General features: G+C 40.1%; 1 protein-coding gene across 1 annotated transcript in view; it reads left to right on the plus strand.

Moving 5' to 3' along the window:
• Nucleotides 1–14,480, plus strand: part of DIAPH3 (diaphanous related formin 3) — a 565,391-nt gene that overhangs the window by 171,459 nt on the left and 379,452 nt on the right. Inside the window, 2 exon segments of the mRNA XM_070799979.1 lie at nt 1,442–1,578; nt 3,337–3,442. Coding sequence (XP_070656080.1) covers nt 1,442–1,578; nt 3,337–3,442 — 243 coding nt within the window.

The raw sequence follows: 14,480 nt of genomic DNA on the forward strand, positions 1-14,480 counted from the left end.
TAAATAAATGCCATTTACAAGATAGGAAAGATAAATAAGATTTCATAGCACTCAAAGCATTTGGATCTAAGATTGTTACAGATTTAACTTTGATACTGATGAGTGAATGAGTGAGTGAAGTCGCTCAGTTGTGTCCGACTCTTTGCGACCCCGTGGACTGTAGCCTACCAGGCTTCTCTGTCCATGGGATTCTCCAGGCATGAATACTGGAGTGGGTTACCATTTCCTTCTCCAGGGGATCTTCCCGACCCAGGGATCGAACCCAGGTCTCCTGCATTGGAGGCAGAAGCTTTAACCTCTGAGCCACCAGGGAAGCCTGGTGATACTGATATCTAATGCTAATTTTGAGTTTAATTGGGATTAAGGTCCTTTTTAGAGCTTGGTATTAATAGTAATTCTATTTAACTAATTTCTCACTCTTTAAAAGGATCCTCTGGGATGTAGCGTGAATAAATAGTACTGTTGTATTGCTTTCATTCATCCTCTGTTATTTGATACTTATCTCCCATAGATTGTAAGTGGGCCCTAAGAGAGGTATACATCTTTAAATCAAAATACTGAGTCATTAATATAATTCCTTATCTTCCAGTAGGATGTGACATCCTAGCAGTAGCAAACAAACCTTGTTTACATTCAAAATCATCCCATTTATATTAATATTATGTGTTGTCTTTCTGATGACAAAATATCATTCTGATCAGAATACATATATTCTGCAGTAGTTTCTACATGGTATCAGCCCAAATCACCCTTCAGCTTCTGCCCATTTATGAACCAAGTGTTACTGTCTAGGCCTGCAGTGTGGAATGCGGTTATCACGTGCGGCTCCTGAGCCCTTGAGATGTGACCACTCTGAACTGAGATGTGCTCTGAGTGTGGAATACACATTGGATTTTGAATACTTAGGAGAAAAGAAAAAGTGAAAATATCTCATCAGTAAATGCTTTGTAGTGATTACATGTTGAAATGATGACCTTTTGGATGTATTGAAACGCTTCTATTAAATTGAGTTTTACTTTTTGCTTGGCATTTTACGTAGTGCCAGGGGTTCACACTGTAATTCTCGGACAGTGCTCTGTGGTCCTGTACCTCCTACCAGCCTTCCTTCCCACAGGAGAGTTCCTCCTGTGCATTTTGTGTGTGCCTGTTGGGGATCTCAGTATTCCTCACTGCTTTTCCCTTTCTCTAGTTGGCCACCTGCCTATCTAATAATTGTCAGTTATGTTGCTGAAAATTACCTGTGAGCGGTCATCTGTATTTGATTGATTTTTTTAGTTTTTAATGTAAAGGGAATAGTTATATGAATTTTTTTTAGAATGTTATACATTCTTTATATTTTCTCACTTTACTACATGTACGAGTATAGTTTCTTATAAACATTCTTTTAATAACTGCATTTTCTTACCACTAAAATTTAACCCTTTTTCTCCAAATGCTGTAGTATGGCTTGGAAAGAATTATGAGTGAAGAGAGGAGTCTTTCTTTGCTAGCCAGAGCCATTGATCCTGAGCAGCCTGGCATGATGATGGATGTGGTTAAGCTCCTTTCTGCAGTGTGCATCGTAGGGGAGGAAAGCATGTAAGTCTCAACTTGTTTCTCTCGTTACACAGTAATTTAATACAGTTTGATTCAATAATGTTTTCATTATTCTATTTTAGTCTAGAATTTATTTTAAATAAATGAAGTATACTTAAGCAGCTTATTTAGATTCATATTGGCTGAACAGAAATGAAAAATTTTTTTCTCTTAATTGATACAGTAGTTAAGGACTGACATGTTTCTATGAAAAATGGATTTCTTTATTATTTTTAAACTGTTTTGAACTCAGACCTTGAATAAATAGTCTAAATGAAGACTTTGAAAAATATACAGATTGGTTCTGTTTCTTATGATTTTTTTCAGATAGAAGTATTAGTGAATAATTGATACTGTAATGGTTGAGGGTAGAATGTGTTGACCATAAAGTGTATCGTAAAGTTTAAACTTTAAAGACGTTATCTACAATTTCTAAAGCTGTAACTAAAAAGCCATTACATGTATTGAAAGATAAAGATAAACCTTTTGTCTTTTTAAGGAAGATTAGTGTTCTTATTACAAGAGAGCATTTAAAAATTACTTAAAATGCCTTTTATATATGGTAAAGATATTCAAACTGAACAACCAACAGAGCAAACAGAAATGGCCTTCTGACCTCCTAAGTGTGGGCAGAGCCCTATGAGTGAAACCCCCAGCACACATTGGAAACTTGTCCATGGGGGGCCTGTGGGTCCGCTGACTGGAGCCCTGCTCAGCTGGACTTTGCTGGGGAGGCAGCAGGCACCACGTGGCTGGTGCCCCTCCCTGGATGAGGCCAAGTCTGCTGCAGTCCCAGCTGCAAAGCCATGCGTGCAGCTTTAGCACTCTCCCGTTTTAAGAAGGCCACCCAAGGGTGAATTTAATGTAGAAGCATGGTGTGCCTCCTCTGTGCTCCCCTCGCCTCTCTTTCTCTCTGCTCCCTGTGTCTTCTTCCTCTTCCCCCTCCTCCCCTGCGTCCTGTGCCTTCTCTTTTCTCTTCCTTCTTCCCTTCTTGTCCTTCTCTTCCTTTATCCTCTTTCTCCTTTTCCTCCTTCCTCTTCTACTCTTTTTCCTTCACTTCCATATTACTTTTATTATTTCTTGACTTCAGATAGATTGTTTAAATGATGTAAAGAACTGTTAGGACTAAAGTGTCTATGTCCACAAACTGAGATTTTACAGTATACCGGGTACTGTTAGCATAAGTATTCTTTAAAGAAATAGCAAGTATATTTCTTACATAACCACCATTCTTTATATTTGACTATAATTACTTACTGCTGTATGTGTTTGGCCACCAGAAGTTCATTTACTTACACTCAAGGCAGAGTAGAGTTGTAGTGATTAAAAGCAGTCTGGATCCTCATCCTTGCTCTAGCACTCTACCATTTAGTAGATGTGAGACCTTAGACAAATTGCTTAACCCTTTTCTGCTTCAGTTTCCTAACTTACAGAATAGAATAGCAATAATACCTACTTTATAGAATGACGTACATTAAAACTAGCTAATATTAATATTTATAACAGTTTATATAGTACCTGATGTGTAGTAAGCACTATATAAATGTTTGACAAATAAATATGATCATAGGGTTATTATGAGGAATAAATGAATATTTAACATGGTTTCTGCTTGATATGTGCTATGTAATCAGTAAGACACTTATAAAATGTTACTGCTTGCCTAGAAGTAGTGACTCTGGAGCGTAGTAGGTTAAGCTACTAATTTTGAGTTACTTGGGTTATTTGCTGTTTGCAGTTTAATTTGTAATTTTCCAATAGCCTTGAAGAAGTCTTAGAAGCTTTAACATCAGCTGGAGAAGAAAGAAGAATTGACAGATTTTCTTCTATTGTGGAAGGTCTTCGGCACAATTCAGTTCAGTTGCAAGTAGGTTTCATGTTTATCATTAATATATTTTGTAAATGTTTACTGACTGACTTATATTTAATAATAACATGTAAAACTGTTCAGATCAGTTCAGTCACTCAGTCATGTCCAACTCTTTGCGACCCCATGAATTGAAGCATGCCAGGCCTCCCTGTCCATCACCAACTCACAGAGTTCACTCAGACTCATGTCCATCGAGTTGGTGATGCCATCGAGCCATCTCATCCTCTGTCATCCCCTTCTCCTCCTGCCCCCAATCCCTCCCAGCATCAGGGTCTTTTCCAGTGAGTCGACTCTTTGCATGAGGTGGCCAAAGTATTGGAGTTTCAGCTTCAGTATCAGTCCTCCTATCGGAAAAATTGAGAGTTTTCATGAGTAAAGAGACTGAGGTATACGTAGAGATGTTCAGATATTTTAAGTGCTCCCAAAACATCATGTTAGATTGAAACATTATAGTACCCAAGTTACCTATCTAATATTCATTTAATTTTTCTTTCTTGACACAATAATTTTATTGCTATAATTTTTGTTATAGCCATTGCTAATCAAACGTGAGTATCTTTAAAGAATTATTGTAGCCTGATTTCTATCTTCAAATTTTAAAAAATCTAATTGATGTGGTTGGGACCTGGCTATAGAGAATTTTTAAAGATCCTCAGATGATTTTAATGCATAATAAAATTTGGAAACTGAGGTTGCTAATAGATATGAAGTAAATCTGTTTTACACTTAGACATTATAGTTTTAAATTTTATTTTAAAACTGTATACCTTAGCCATTTAGTTGTTCTCAACTTGGTAGGAATAGAATAGCCAGATCTTAGTGTTAAATTAATAAAAATGAGCACCATATTTGATGACAAATCAGAAAACGTTCACTTAGTTCAATCGCTCAGTTGTGTGTGACTCTTGCCAGCTTGCCAGGTTTCCCTGTCCATCACCAACTTACTGAGCTTGCTCAAACTCATGTCCGTCGAGTTGGTGATGCCATCCAACCATCTCATCCTCTGTCACCTCCTTTTCTGACTACCTTCAATGTTTCCCAGCATCAGGGTCTTTTCAGAGGACCTGCTGTTTGTATCAGGTGGCCAAAGTATTGGAGCTTCAGCTTCAGCATCAGTCCTTCCAATGAATATTCAGGACTGATTTCCTTTAGGATGGACTGGTTGGATCTCCTTGCAGTCCAGGGGACTCTTCTTCTCCAAGAGTCTTCTCCAACACTACAGTTCAAAAGCATCAATTCTTTGGCTCTCAGCTTTCTTTATAGTCCAACTCTCACATCCATACATGACTACTGGAAAACCTTAGCTTTGACTAGATAGACCTTTGTTGGCAAAGTAGTGTCTCTGCCTTTTAATATGCTATCTAGGTTGGTCATAGCTTTTCTTCGAAGGAGCAAGTGTCTTTTGATTTCATGGCTGCAGTCACCATCGGCAGTCACTTTGGAGCTTAGGAAAGGAAAGTCTGTCACTATTTCCATTGTTTCCCCATCTATTTGCAATGACATGATGCAGTCAGATGCCATAATCTTCCTTTTTTGAATGTTGAGTTTTAAGCCAGCCTTTTCACTCTCCTCTTTCACTTTCATCAAGAGGCTCTTTAGTTCCTCTTCACTTTCTGCCATAAATGTGGTGTCATCTGTGTATCTGAGGTTATTGATATTTCTCCCAGCAATCTTGATTCTAGCTTGTGCTTCATCCAGCCCAGCATTTCACATGATGTGCTCTGTATAGAAGTTAAATAAGCAGGGTGATAATATACAGCCTTAATGTACTCCTTTCCCAATTTGAAACCAGCCTGTTGTTCCATCTCTGGTTCTAACTGTTGCTTCTTGACCTGCAATACAGATTTCTCAGGAGGCAGGTCAGGTGGTCTGCTGTTCCCGTCTCTTTAAGAATTTTCCACGGTTTTTAGTGATCCACACAGTGAAAGGTTTGGTGAAGTTAATAAAGCAGAATTAGATGTTTTTCTGTAACTGTTGCTTTTTCTGTGATCCAGTGATGTTTTTCATTTGGTCTCTGGTTCCTCTGCCTTTTCTAAATCCAGCTTGAACATCTGGGAGTTCTCGGTTCACATACTGTTGAAGCCTTGCTTGGAGAATTTTGAGCATTGCTTTGCTAGCGTGTGAGATGAATGCAATTGTGCGGTAGTTTGAACATACTTTGACATTTCTTTTCTTTGGAATTTGAATGAAAACTGACCTTTTCCAGTCCTGTGGCCACTGCTGAATTTTCTAAATTTGCTGATATATTGAATGCAGCACTTTCACAGCATTAACTTTTAGGATTTGAACTGACTCGCCTGGAGTCCCATCACCTCCACGAGCTTTGTTAGTAGTGATGGTTCCTAAGGCCCACTTGACTTCACATTCCAGGACGTCTGGCTCTAGGTGAGTGATCACAGCATCGTGGTTATCTGGATCATTAAGGTCTTTTTTTGTATAGTTCCTCTGTGTATTCTTGCCATCTCTTTTTAATATCTTCTGCTTCTATTAGGTTCATACTCTTTCTGTCCTTTATTGAGCCCGTCTTTCCATGAATGTTCCCTTGGTATCTCTAATTTTTTTGAAGAGATCTCTAGTCTTTCCCATTCTGTTGTTTTCCTCTGTTTCTTTGCATTGATCACTGAGGAAGGCTTTCTTATCTCTCTATGTTATTCTTTGGAACTTTGCATTCAAATGGGTATATCTTTCCTTTCTCCTTTGCCTTTCTCTTCTCTTCTTTTTTTCAGCTATTTGTAAGGTCTCCTCAGACAACCAATTTTACTCTTTGCATTTCTTTTTCATGGGGATGGTCTTGATCACTGTCTCCTATACAATGTCATGAACCTCCATCTATAGTTCTTCACTGTCTATCAGATCTAATCCCTTGAATCTATTTGTCACTTCTACTGTATAATTGTAAGGGCTTTGATTTAGGTCATTCCTGAATGGTCTCGTGCTTTTCCCTACTTTCTTCAATTTCAGTCTGAATTTGGCAATAAGGAGTTCATGATCTGAGCCACAGGCAGCTCCCGGTCTTGTTTTTGTTGACTGTATAGAGCTGCTCCATGTTTGGCTGCAAAGAATATAATCAGTCTGACTTAGGTATTGACCATCTGGTGATGTCCATGTGTAGAGTGTTCTCCTGTGTTGTTGGAAGGTGTTTGCTATGACCAGTGCCTTCTCTTGGCAAAACTAGTATTCTTTGTCCAGCTTCATTTTGTACTCCAAGGCCAGAAAGTAAGGTATTGCCTAATTAATGATTTTTTATAACCTTTCTGAGGATGGTGTTTGTGAATCTCCTTCTGATGGCAGCATTTGCTGATGGCAGTGATGAGCCCTGTGTGATTGGTGTCTCTGGGAAGTAGGCAGCTTTGAAGGTCTGAGTCCAGTGTGGTCACTCTTGCATGAGTCCAGTCCCTGGAGCTTCTGGAAATGAGCCCGTCTTTCCTCATGTGGGAGTGGAGGCTGGGCTGTATGTCTGCTCCTGAGTTCAGTCCTGATTCTCGTTTGCTTGTGGGCTGGGGCCTGTTCATTCGTATACCTTTACCCTTTTTTCCCCTTCCCTCCTTTCTCATTGGCCCCGGATTTCTTGTTCACCACAGTTCTAATGAAGAGTGAACCTGAAAGAACCTGTGTAGAGAAAAGCTGAGCAATCACTTTATCTGAATTTTCCTCTAAGACTCTTGTACCTTTAACTTGTATAGTATTTGTGCAAATCCTAGTAGGTTATTAGATTAATTTTGGTAATTTCTGCAGCATATTAGAAATTATCTCTAATTTTAAAAAATCTCAGTATAAAATGTGATAGTTACATGTAAAGTTTAAGTAAACATCTTTTTGTTCTAATACATGCTTTTCATATTTAATGACACACATATACAGGAATGATAAAATGAATAGAATTTTGAATCAGCCAGACTTGAATCTGAATCCAGCTTTTCACATCCTTCCTTTATGAGATTCTAGATCTCTTCCTCAATCTTTTCTATACCTCAGTTTTCTCAGTTTCAAGATGCGATAATCTCAGTACCTAGCTCATTGTTGATGCAAGGATTACATAGGATATGAATTCAAATGCTTAGTACACTGCTTAGTTCATTAACAGAAGCATTCACTAAATGCTGGTTTTGAAAAGTATTTTAGTAAATTGAAAAGACAAAGTCCGTGGAGATTAAATGTGATCTTCCATTTTTTAAGCAAACATTACCAGTGCTGATATTAAAATTGGTACTTAACTATGCAACATTTAATGAAAATTTATTTTAAAAAATTTATATTCACACATGAATGCATGCACAAATTTTTATAGTGGTTTTATTTGTCATAGCTCCACACTGTGAACAACCCCGATGTCTCTCAACAGGTGGGTGGTTACACTGTGGTACACCTGTACTTAGAATACCCTTCGACATTAGAAAGGATTAACTACTGATTTATATAACTTGCATGGATCTTGAGAGAATTATCCAGATTGAAAAATGCTAGTCCTAAAAGGTTACACGCTGTGTGATTCCATTCTTGAAATCAAATGGAATGTGATTCCATTCCTGGAATCAAACTAAATTATAGAGGGCAGTTCTCTAAGAACAAGTTACTGCTTTACTGGTTTTCAAAAGCTGTCATGGGGTCTGAAAAAGTGCTGGACATGTCTACAAATAATAGCAGGGAGGAATGTTGTGTGATTAAAGCTGTTCTGTATCTTAATTGTGCACATGGTTATAGAAATCTGTACATGTGATGAAATTGTGTAGAACTGTACATGCATCCACAGTTGAGTGTAAAGCTGGTAAAATCTGAAAAATCTCTGTAGATAGTAGCAATTTCAGCTTCTTGGTTTCAGTATTGTACTATACTGATGCAGGATGTTACCAATGGGAGGAATTGTGTGAGGAGTACTGAGGACTAATATGTATTTTTTTCCCCAAACTTGCCATGAACCTGTAATTACATCAAAATAAAAGGTTTAAATCTTGATAAAATTGAGCTTCCAACTTTTTTTTTTGCATCATTATTACATCATTTGATATTTGAAAGGTGTGAGGGAAAAGCTATGAAGGGCTTGCTAAGACCTAAGCCAAGTTCTGCCTAGGCACGTTACAGCGTTGGCTCATTAAATGGGAAGTTTGACCTTTGTTGTTGTTGTTTAGTCACTAAATTGTGTCCAACTCTTTGTGACCCCGTGGACTGTAGCCCGCCAGGCTCCTCTGTCATGGGACTTCCCAGGAGGGTCAGTGGAGCAGACTGCTGTTTCCTCCTGCAGGGACTCTTCCCTGCCCAGGGACCGGACCTGGGTCTCCTGCTTGGCAGGCAGACTCTTTACCACTGAGCCACCTGAGAAGCCCTAGGTGGTTTATACTTTTTGGTTATTATAATGCTACTGTGAATATTTGTGGAGATGATATTTTTAAACAGCTGATAATTTGCCTTAGTGTTGGGGCGTTAAGGGTGGAGAGGAGGGGCCTGCAGCAGCCACTTCCTGGACAGCTGTGAAACCATGCAGTCAATTCACTTCTTGAGAAATTGTTACCAGGATGCAGGTGGCTGATTATATTTGCTTTTATGAAACCAATTGCCTTATTAATTATATTTTCTGTTATGCTTAGTAATATTTTTTTTTTAAGTCCTATAAACACTGAAGTTTCTTGATAAAATTTTTAAAGTTTAATTTTCATTGAGAAGTAAAGGTCATTAGCATCATTTAAATTTCTTTGTTGTTTTTCTGATAAGTTCAGGTTAAATTTGTGTGGTCTTGATTAAGAACAGACAATGGGAAGAATTTTGCTAAATTCTAATATCCCTACTGAATAGTTTTGTTGAGAGTTTTTACACTAATGGACGTTTCTTCTTATAAAGCCAAATATATGAAATAGCTAACAGGTAAGAAGTTAAAAGTAAAGATATTATTTTCCAGATAGCTAACTTAGGGGGAGATAACTAAATTCTTTTTCTGGGATTGCTTGTGCTCTATTTCCTTTGAAATCGTCAAACAATACTGTAGTAGTAATAGCTAAATATCTTTTCTTTTTGGGTGTTTCTCAATTAAATACAAATAAAAAATATTTTAGCACTGGCCAGTTATCAGTTTTCCAATAAGGCTCTAAGCACCCATTTTATTCCATTAGCTATATAAGTTGCACTTATTAAAATGTACTAGACAGGAGTGATACTAGCAAATCAAATAAAAAATAAACTTTGTCTCTGAATGAGGTAGAAACCAGTTGTTTGCCTTTAAATTGGAGAAAATGGGAGATAGTAACATTTAAAAAAATCCTCATTGTTTTTTTATTGCAAAATATATTTATTCCAAAGTACTTTTTAAAGGACGATTGTTACATTTTCTTGAGTCTGGTAATAGTAATTATGAAGATAATGTGACTGCTTCTGATTTTGATAGAATTGAGCAGACTTCCACCCCTTTCTCCAAATAGTATAGTAAGAAAGTGCCAAATTGAGTACCATCAATAACTTAAAATTATTTCAGGATTTCAGTTCAGTTCAGTTCAGTCACGCAGTTGTGTCCGACTCTTTGCAATTCCATGAACCGCACTACTCCAGGCCTCCCTGTCCATCATCAACACCCGGAGTCCACCGAAACCCATGTCCATTGAGTCGATGATGCCATCCAACCTTCTCATCCTCTGTCATCCGCTTCTCCTCCTGCCCTCAATCTTTCTCAGCATCAGGGTCTTTTCAAAGGAGTCAGCTCTTTGCATCAGGTGGGCAAAATATTGGAGTTCAACTTCAACATCAGTCCTTCCAGTGAATATTCAGGACTGATTTCCTTTAGGATGGACTGGTTGGATTTCCTTGCAGTCCAAGGGACTCTCAAGAGTCTTCTCCAACACCACAGTTCAAAAGCATCAGTTCGTTGGCACTCAGCTTTCTTTATAGTCCAACTCTCACATCCATACATGACTACTGGAAAAACCATAGCCCTGACTAGACGGACATTTGTTAACAAAGTAATGTCTTTGCTTTTTAATATGCTATCTAGGTTGGTCATAACTTTCCTTCCAAGGATTAAGCGTCTTTTAATTTCAGTTACTTTGGAGACCAGAAAAATAAAGTCAGCCACTGTTTCCACATCTATTTGCCATGAAGTGATGGAACCGGATGCCATGATCTTAGTTTTCTGAATGTTGAGCTTTAAAGCCAAAATTTTAACTTGCCTCTTTCATATTCTTCAAGAGGTTTTTTAGTTCCTCTTCACTTTCTGCCAGAAGGGTGGTGTCATCTGCATATCTCAGGTTATTGATATTTCTCCCGGCAATCTTGATTCCAGCTTATGCTTCATCTAGCCTAGCGTTTCTCATGATGTGCTTTGCACATAAGTTAAGTAAGCAGGGTGACAATATACAGCCTTGACGTACTCCTTTTCCTATTTGTAACCAGTCTGTTGTTCCATATCCAGTTCTAACTGTTGTTTCTGACCTGCATACAGGTTTCTCAAGGGGTAGGTCAGGTGGCCTGGTATTCCCATCTTTTTAAGAATTTTCCACGGTTTACTGTGATCCACACAGTCGAAGTCTTTGGCATAGTCAGTAAAGCAGAAATAGATGTTTTTCTGGAACTCTCTTGCTTTTTTTGATGATCCAGCAGATGTTGGTAATTTGATCTCTGGTTCCTCTGCCTTCTCTAAAACTAGCTTGAACATCTGGAAGTTCATGGTTCATGTATTGCTGAAGCCTGGCTTGGAGAATTTTAAGCATTATTTTACTAGAGTGTGAGATCAGTGCAAGTGTGTGGTAGTTTGAGCATTCTTTGGCATTGCGTTTCTTTGGGATTGGAATGAAAACTGACCTTTTCCAGTCCTGTGGCCACTGCTGAGTTTTCTAAATTTGCTGACATACTGAGTGCAGCACTTTCACAGCATCATCTTTCAGGATTTGAGATAGCTCAGCTGGAATTCCATCACCTCCACTAGCTTTGTTCGTAGTGATGGTTCCTAAGGCCCACTTGACTTCACATTCAAGGATATCTGGCTCTAGGTGAGTGATCACACCATCGTGATTATCTGGGTCATGAAGATCTTTTTTGTACAGTTCTTCTGTGTATTCTTGCCACCTCTTTTTAATATCTTCTGCTTCTGTTAGGTCCATACCATTTCTGGCCTTGATTGTACCGATCTTTGCATGAAATATTCCCTTGGTATCTCTAATTTTCTTGAAGAGATCTCTAGTCTTTCCCATTCTGTTGTTTTTCCTCTATTTTTTTTTTTTCCATTGATCGCTGAGGAAGGCTTTCTTATCTCTCCTTGCTGTTCGTTGGAACTGTGCATTCAAATGCTTATATCTTTCCTTTTCTCCTTTGCTTTTCACTTCCCTTCTTTTCAAAGTTATTTGTAATGCCTCCTCAGACAGCCATTTTGCTTTTTTGGATTTGTTTTCTTGGGGATGGTCTTGATTCCTGTCTCCTATAAAATGTCAGGAACCTCTGTCCATAGTTCATCAGGTACTCTGTCTATCAGATCTAGTCCCTTAAATCTATTTCTCACTTCCACTGTATAGTCTTAAGGGATTTGATTTAGTCATACCTGAATGATCTAGTGGTTTTCTCCACTTTCTTCAATTTCAGTCTGAATTTGGAAATAAGGAGTCCATGATCTGAGCCACAGTCAGCTCCCGGTCTTGTTTTTGCTGACTGTATAGAGCTTCTCCATCTTTGGCTGCAAAGAATATAATCAGTCATATTTCAGTGTTGACCATCTGGTGATGTCTGTGTGTAGAGTCTTCTCTTGTGTTGTTGGAAGAGGGTGTTTGCTATGACCGGTGCGTTCTCTTGGCAGAACTCTATTAGCCTTTGCCCTGCTTCATTCTGTACTTCAAGGCCAAATTTGCCTGTTATTCCAGGTGTTTCTGGACTTCCTACTTTTCCATTTCAGACCTTATAGTCTTATATCAGAAAAGAAAGTATAAATGTAAATATGCACTTAAATGTACATTACTTTCTTTTCTCAATTGTGTCATACAGAGATTTTCATCTTCAAGGAAAGTAATTCTCTCTGGTTAATTTAAGCAGGAAATGGGGCTGAGTGCCTTACAGAATTTCTAGTAGGCTGTGGCCCATGTGTGGATATATGTAGCAGCAGGAATGCAGAAGAGGAGAGAGCAGACCACATCCAGGAGTGTCCCAGGAGAAACAGCACTCAGAATCCCTGCCCTGGGTGGCACTGGGGGGCTCTGCCACGCTGCTGGGAGAGCTTCAGCTACACCCCACAGCTTCCCTCACAGAGTCCAGCCTTCCTCTGTGTGATTAGCCTCCTGTGGTCCCTGTGTCTTCTGGAGACGCGGGTTGGAATAAGGTGGATGGGCCAGTCTCTAGTGTCTGTCACAGTTTGATTTTCATTTCTCTCCTGTAGTTAATTTTTCTATGTGTGTTTTCTCTCTTCTCTTGTTCAAACCTGTGTTTTGGGGCACAGGGTTGATGGAATTGTGGTATATTTTTGTAAGGAATGGAATCAAAGTGTGGGAATCCTGGAGTGTCTTTGGGGGGCTGTTTTACTTTTCCTCTGCGCCTGCGTCCTCAGTGATAGCATGCTGCACCTTCCCTTCCTACGGTGTCTTCCTGATCCAGTGTTCCTGGACTTGTGGCTGGGAGGGTCAAGAGCACAAAGGATCTGTGATTTCTTGCCACTGTGATTTCTTGCCACTCATAACCTGCTGTGTTTGTCTGCCACCCTTGTAGGGGTGCTGCTGTCCAAAGACACGGACTCCTAGGTCTAAAACAAAGGACTCCCTTTACTCACAGGTATAGCAGTAGCTCGAGCCCCAGATTCCAAATGGAGGGGTCACGTTAGAGCAAAGACACTCTGGGCAGCAGTTACTCTGACCAGTACAGGCTGTGATGAGATTCGTTCAGTTTGTCTTCTTGAGTATTTGATGAAGCCTGCTGGTCAGCAGTGCTTCAAGCAGCAGGTTGAGGCTGCTCTGCACTACTGACCTTAGCCCTGCCTCTCAGATCGCAGATCCTGCCAGCCAGACATAAACCACTAGAGTCTATGTTGCTGCTGCTGCTGCTGTTGCTAAGTCGCTGCAGTCGTGTCCGACTCCGTGCAACCCCATGGACTGCAGCCTACCAGGCTTCTCTGTCCATGGGATTCTCCAGGCAAGAACACTGGAGTGGGTTGCCATTTCCTTCTCCAATGCAGGAAAGTGAAAAGTGAGAGTGAAGTCGCTCAGTCGTGTCTGACTCTTAGCAACCCCACGGACTGCAGCCTACCAGGCTCCTCCATCCATGGGATTTTCCGGGCAAGAGTGCTGGAGTGAGATGCCATTGCCTTCTTCAGAGTCTTATGTTAGGACTTCAGAAAGCTTTCTTAGTTTCTTCTGTTGCAGTTTCACTGAAGCTTAGGTTTGAATGATTGCACAGATTTTGTTCAGCAAGGTGGACATCGGGGCAACTCTTTCATCCATGACAGCCCTGACGGTGAGTTGAAGCTGATGAGTGCCTTCTGGGGCTGACGCCATGTCATTGACCACTCCAGGCAAAGCCAGGGCCATGTTTCTCAGGGCCTGTTCCCTTAGTGTCTCATGGTAGGGATCTGTCTCCTGGGGCACGTATGTACTTTCTCTCCAGGAAACTTTCCAGAGGAACCAGAGTTGCCTCAGGGTAGAAAGATGACCACAGCTATCTAAGGCTGTACGTGTACAGGTCCTGATTCCTCAGACAGATAAACACCTCTTATACGTGCCTCTGAGGTGCATGTCCGTGTTTTGCACTGAGAGGCAAGTAAACACCTGGCTTTTGAAGGTGCAGGTGCTCCTGGGTGGGACATGTTGTCTGTAGTTCTCGGGATCCCCCAGTTGGGATCTCTGTCAGTTGGAAAGCTGCTGGGTGACAGTGCTTTCAGTGAGGCCTCCCAGCTGGCTGGTCAGAACATTGAGTCCAGTCTTTGTTTTTGAAGGGGCTGTGTGATGGCCTGGCAGAGACGGCAGCTGAGTCACAGGAGAGGAATTTTCAGCTTGGGGAGCACAGATCTTTCAGAATGGGCTTGGGTCTGCCTGCCCTTTGGCTGGAGGGTGGATGCAGTCTCTGTCTTCCAAGGTGGTTTGTTGTA

Source organism: Bos indicus, chromosome 12 (genome assembly GCF_029378745.1).
Source record: "Bos indicus isolate NIAB-ARS_2022 breed Sahiwal x Tharparkar chromosome 12, NIAB-ARS_B.indTharparkar_mat_pri_1.0, whole genome shotgun sequence".
Taxonomy (NCBI): domain Eukaryota; kingdom Metazoa; phylum Chordata; class Mammalia; order Artiodactyla; family Bovidae; genus Bos; species Bos indicus.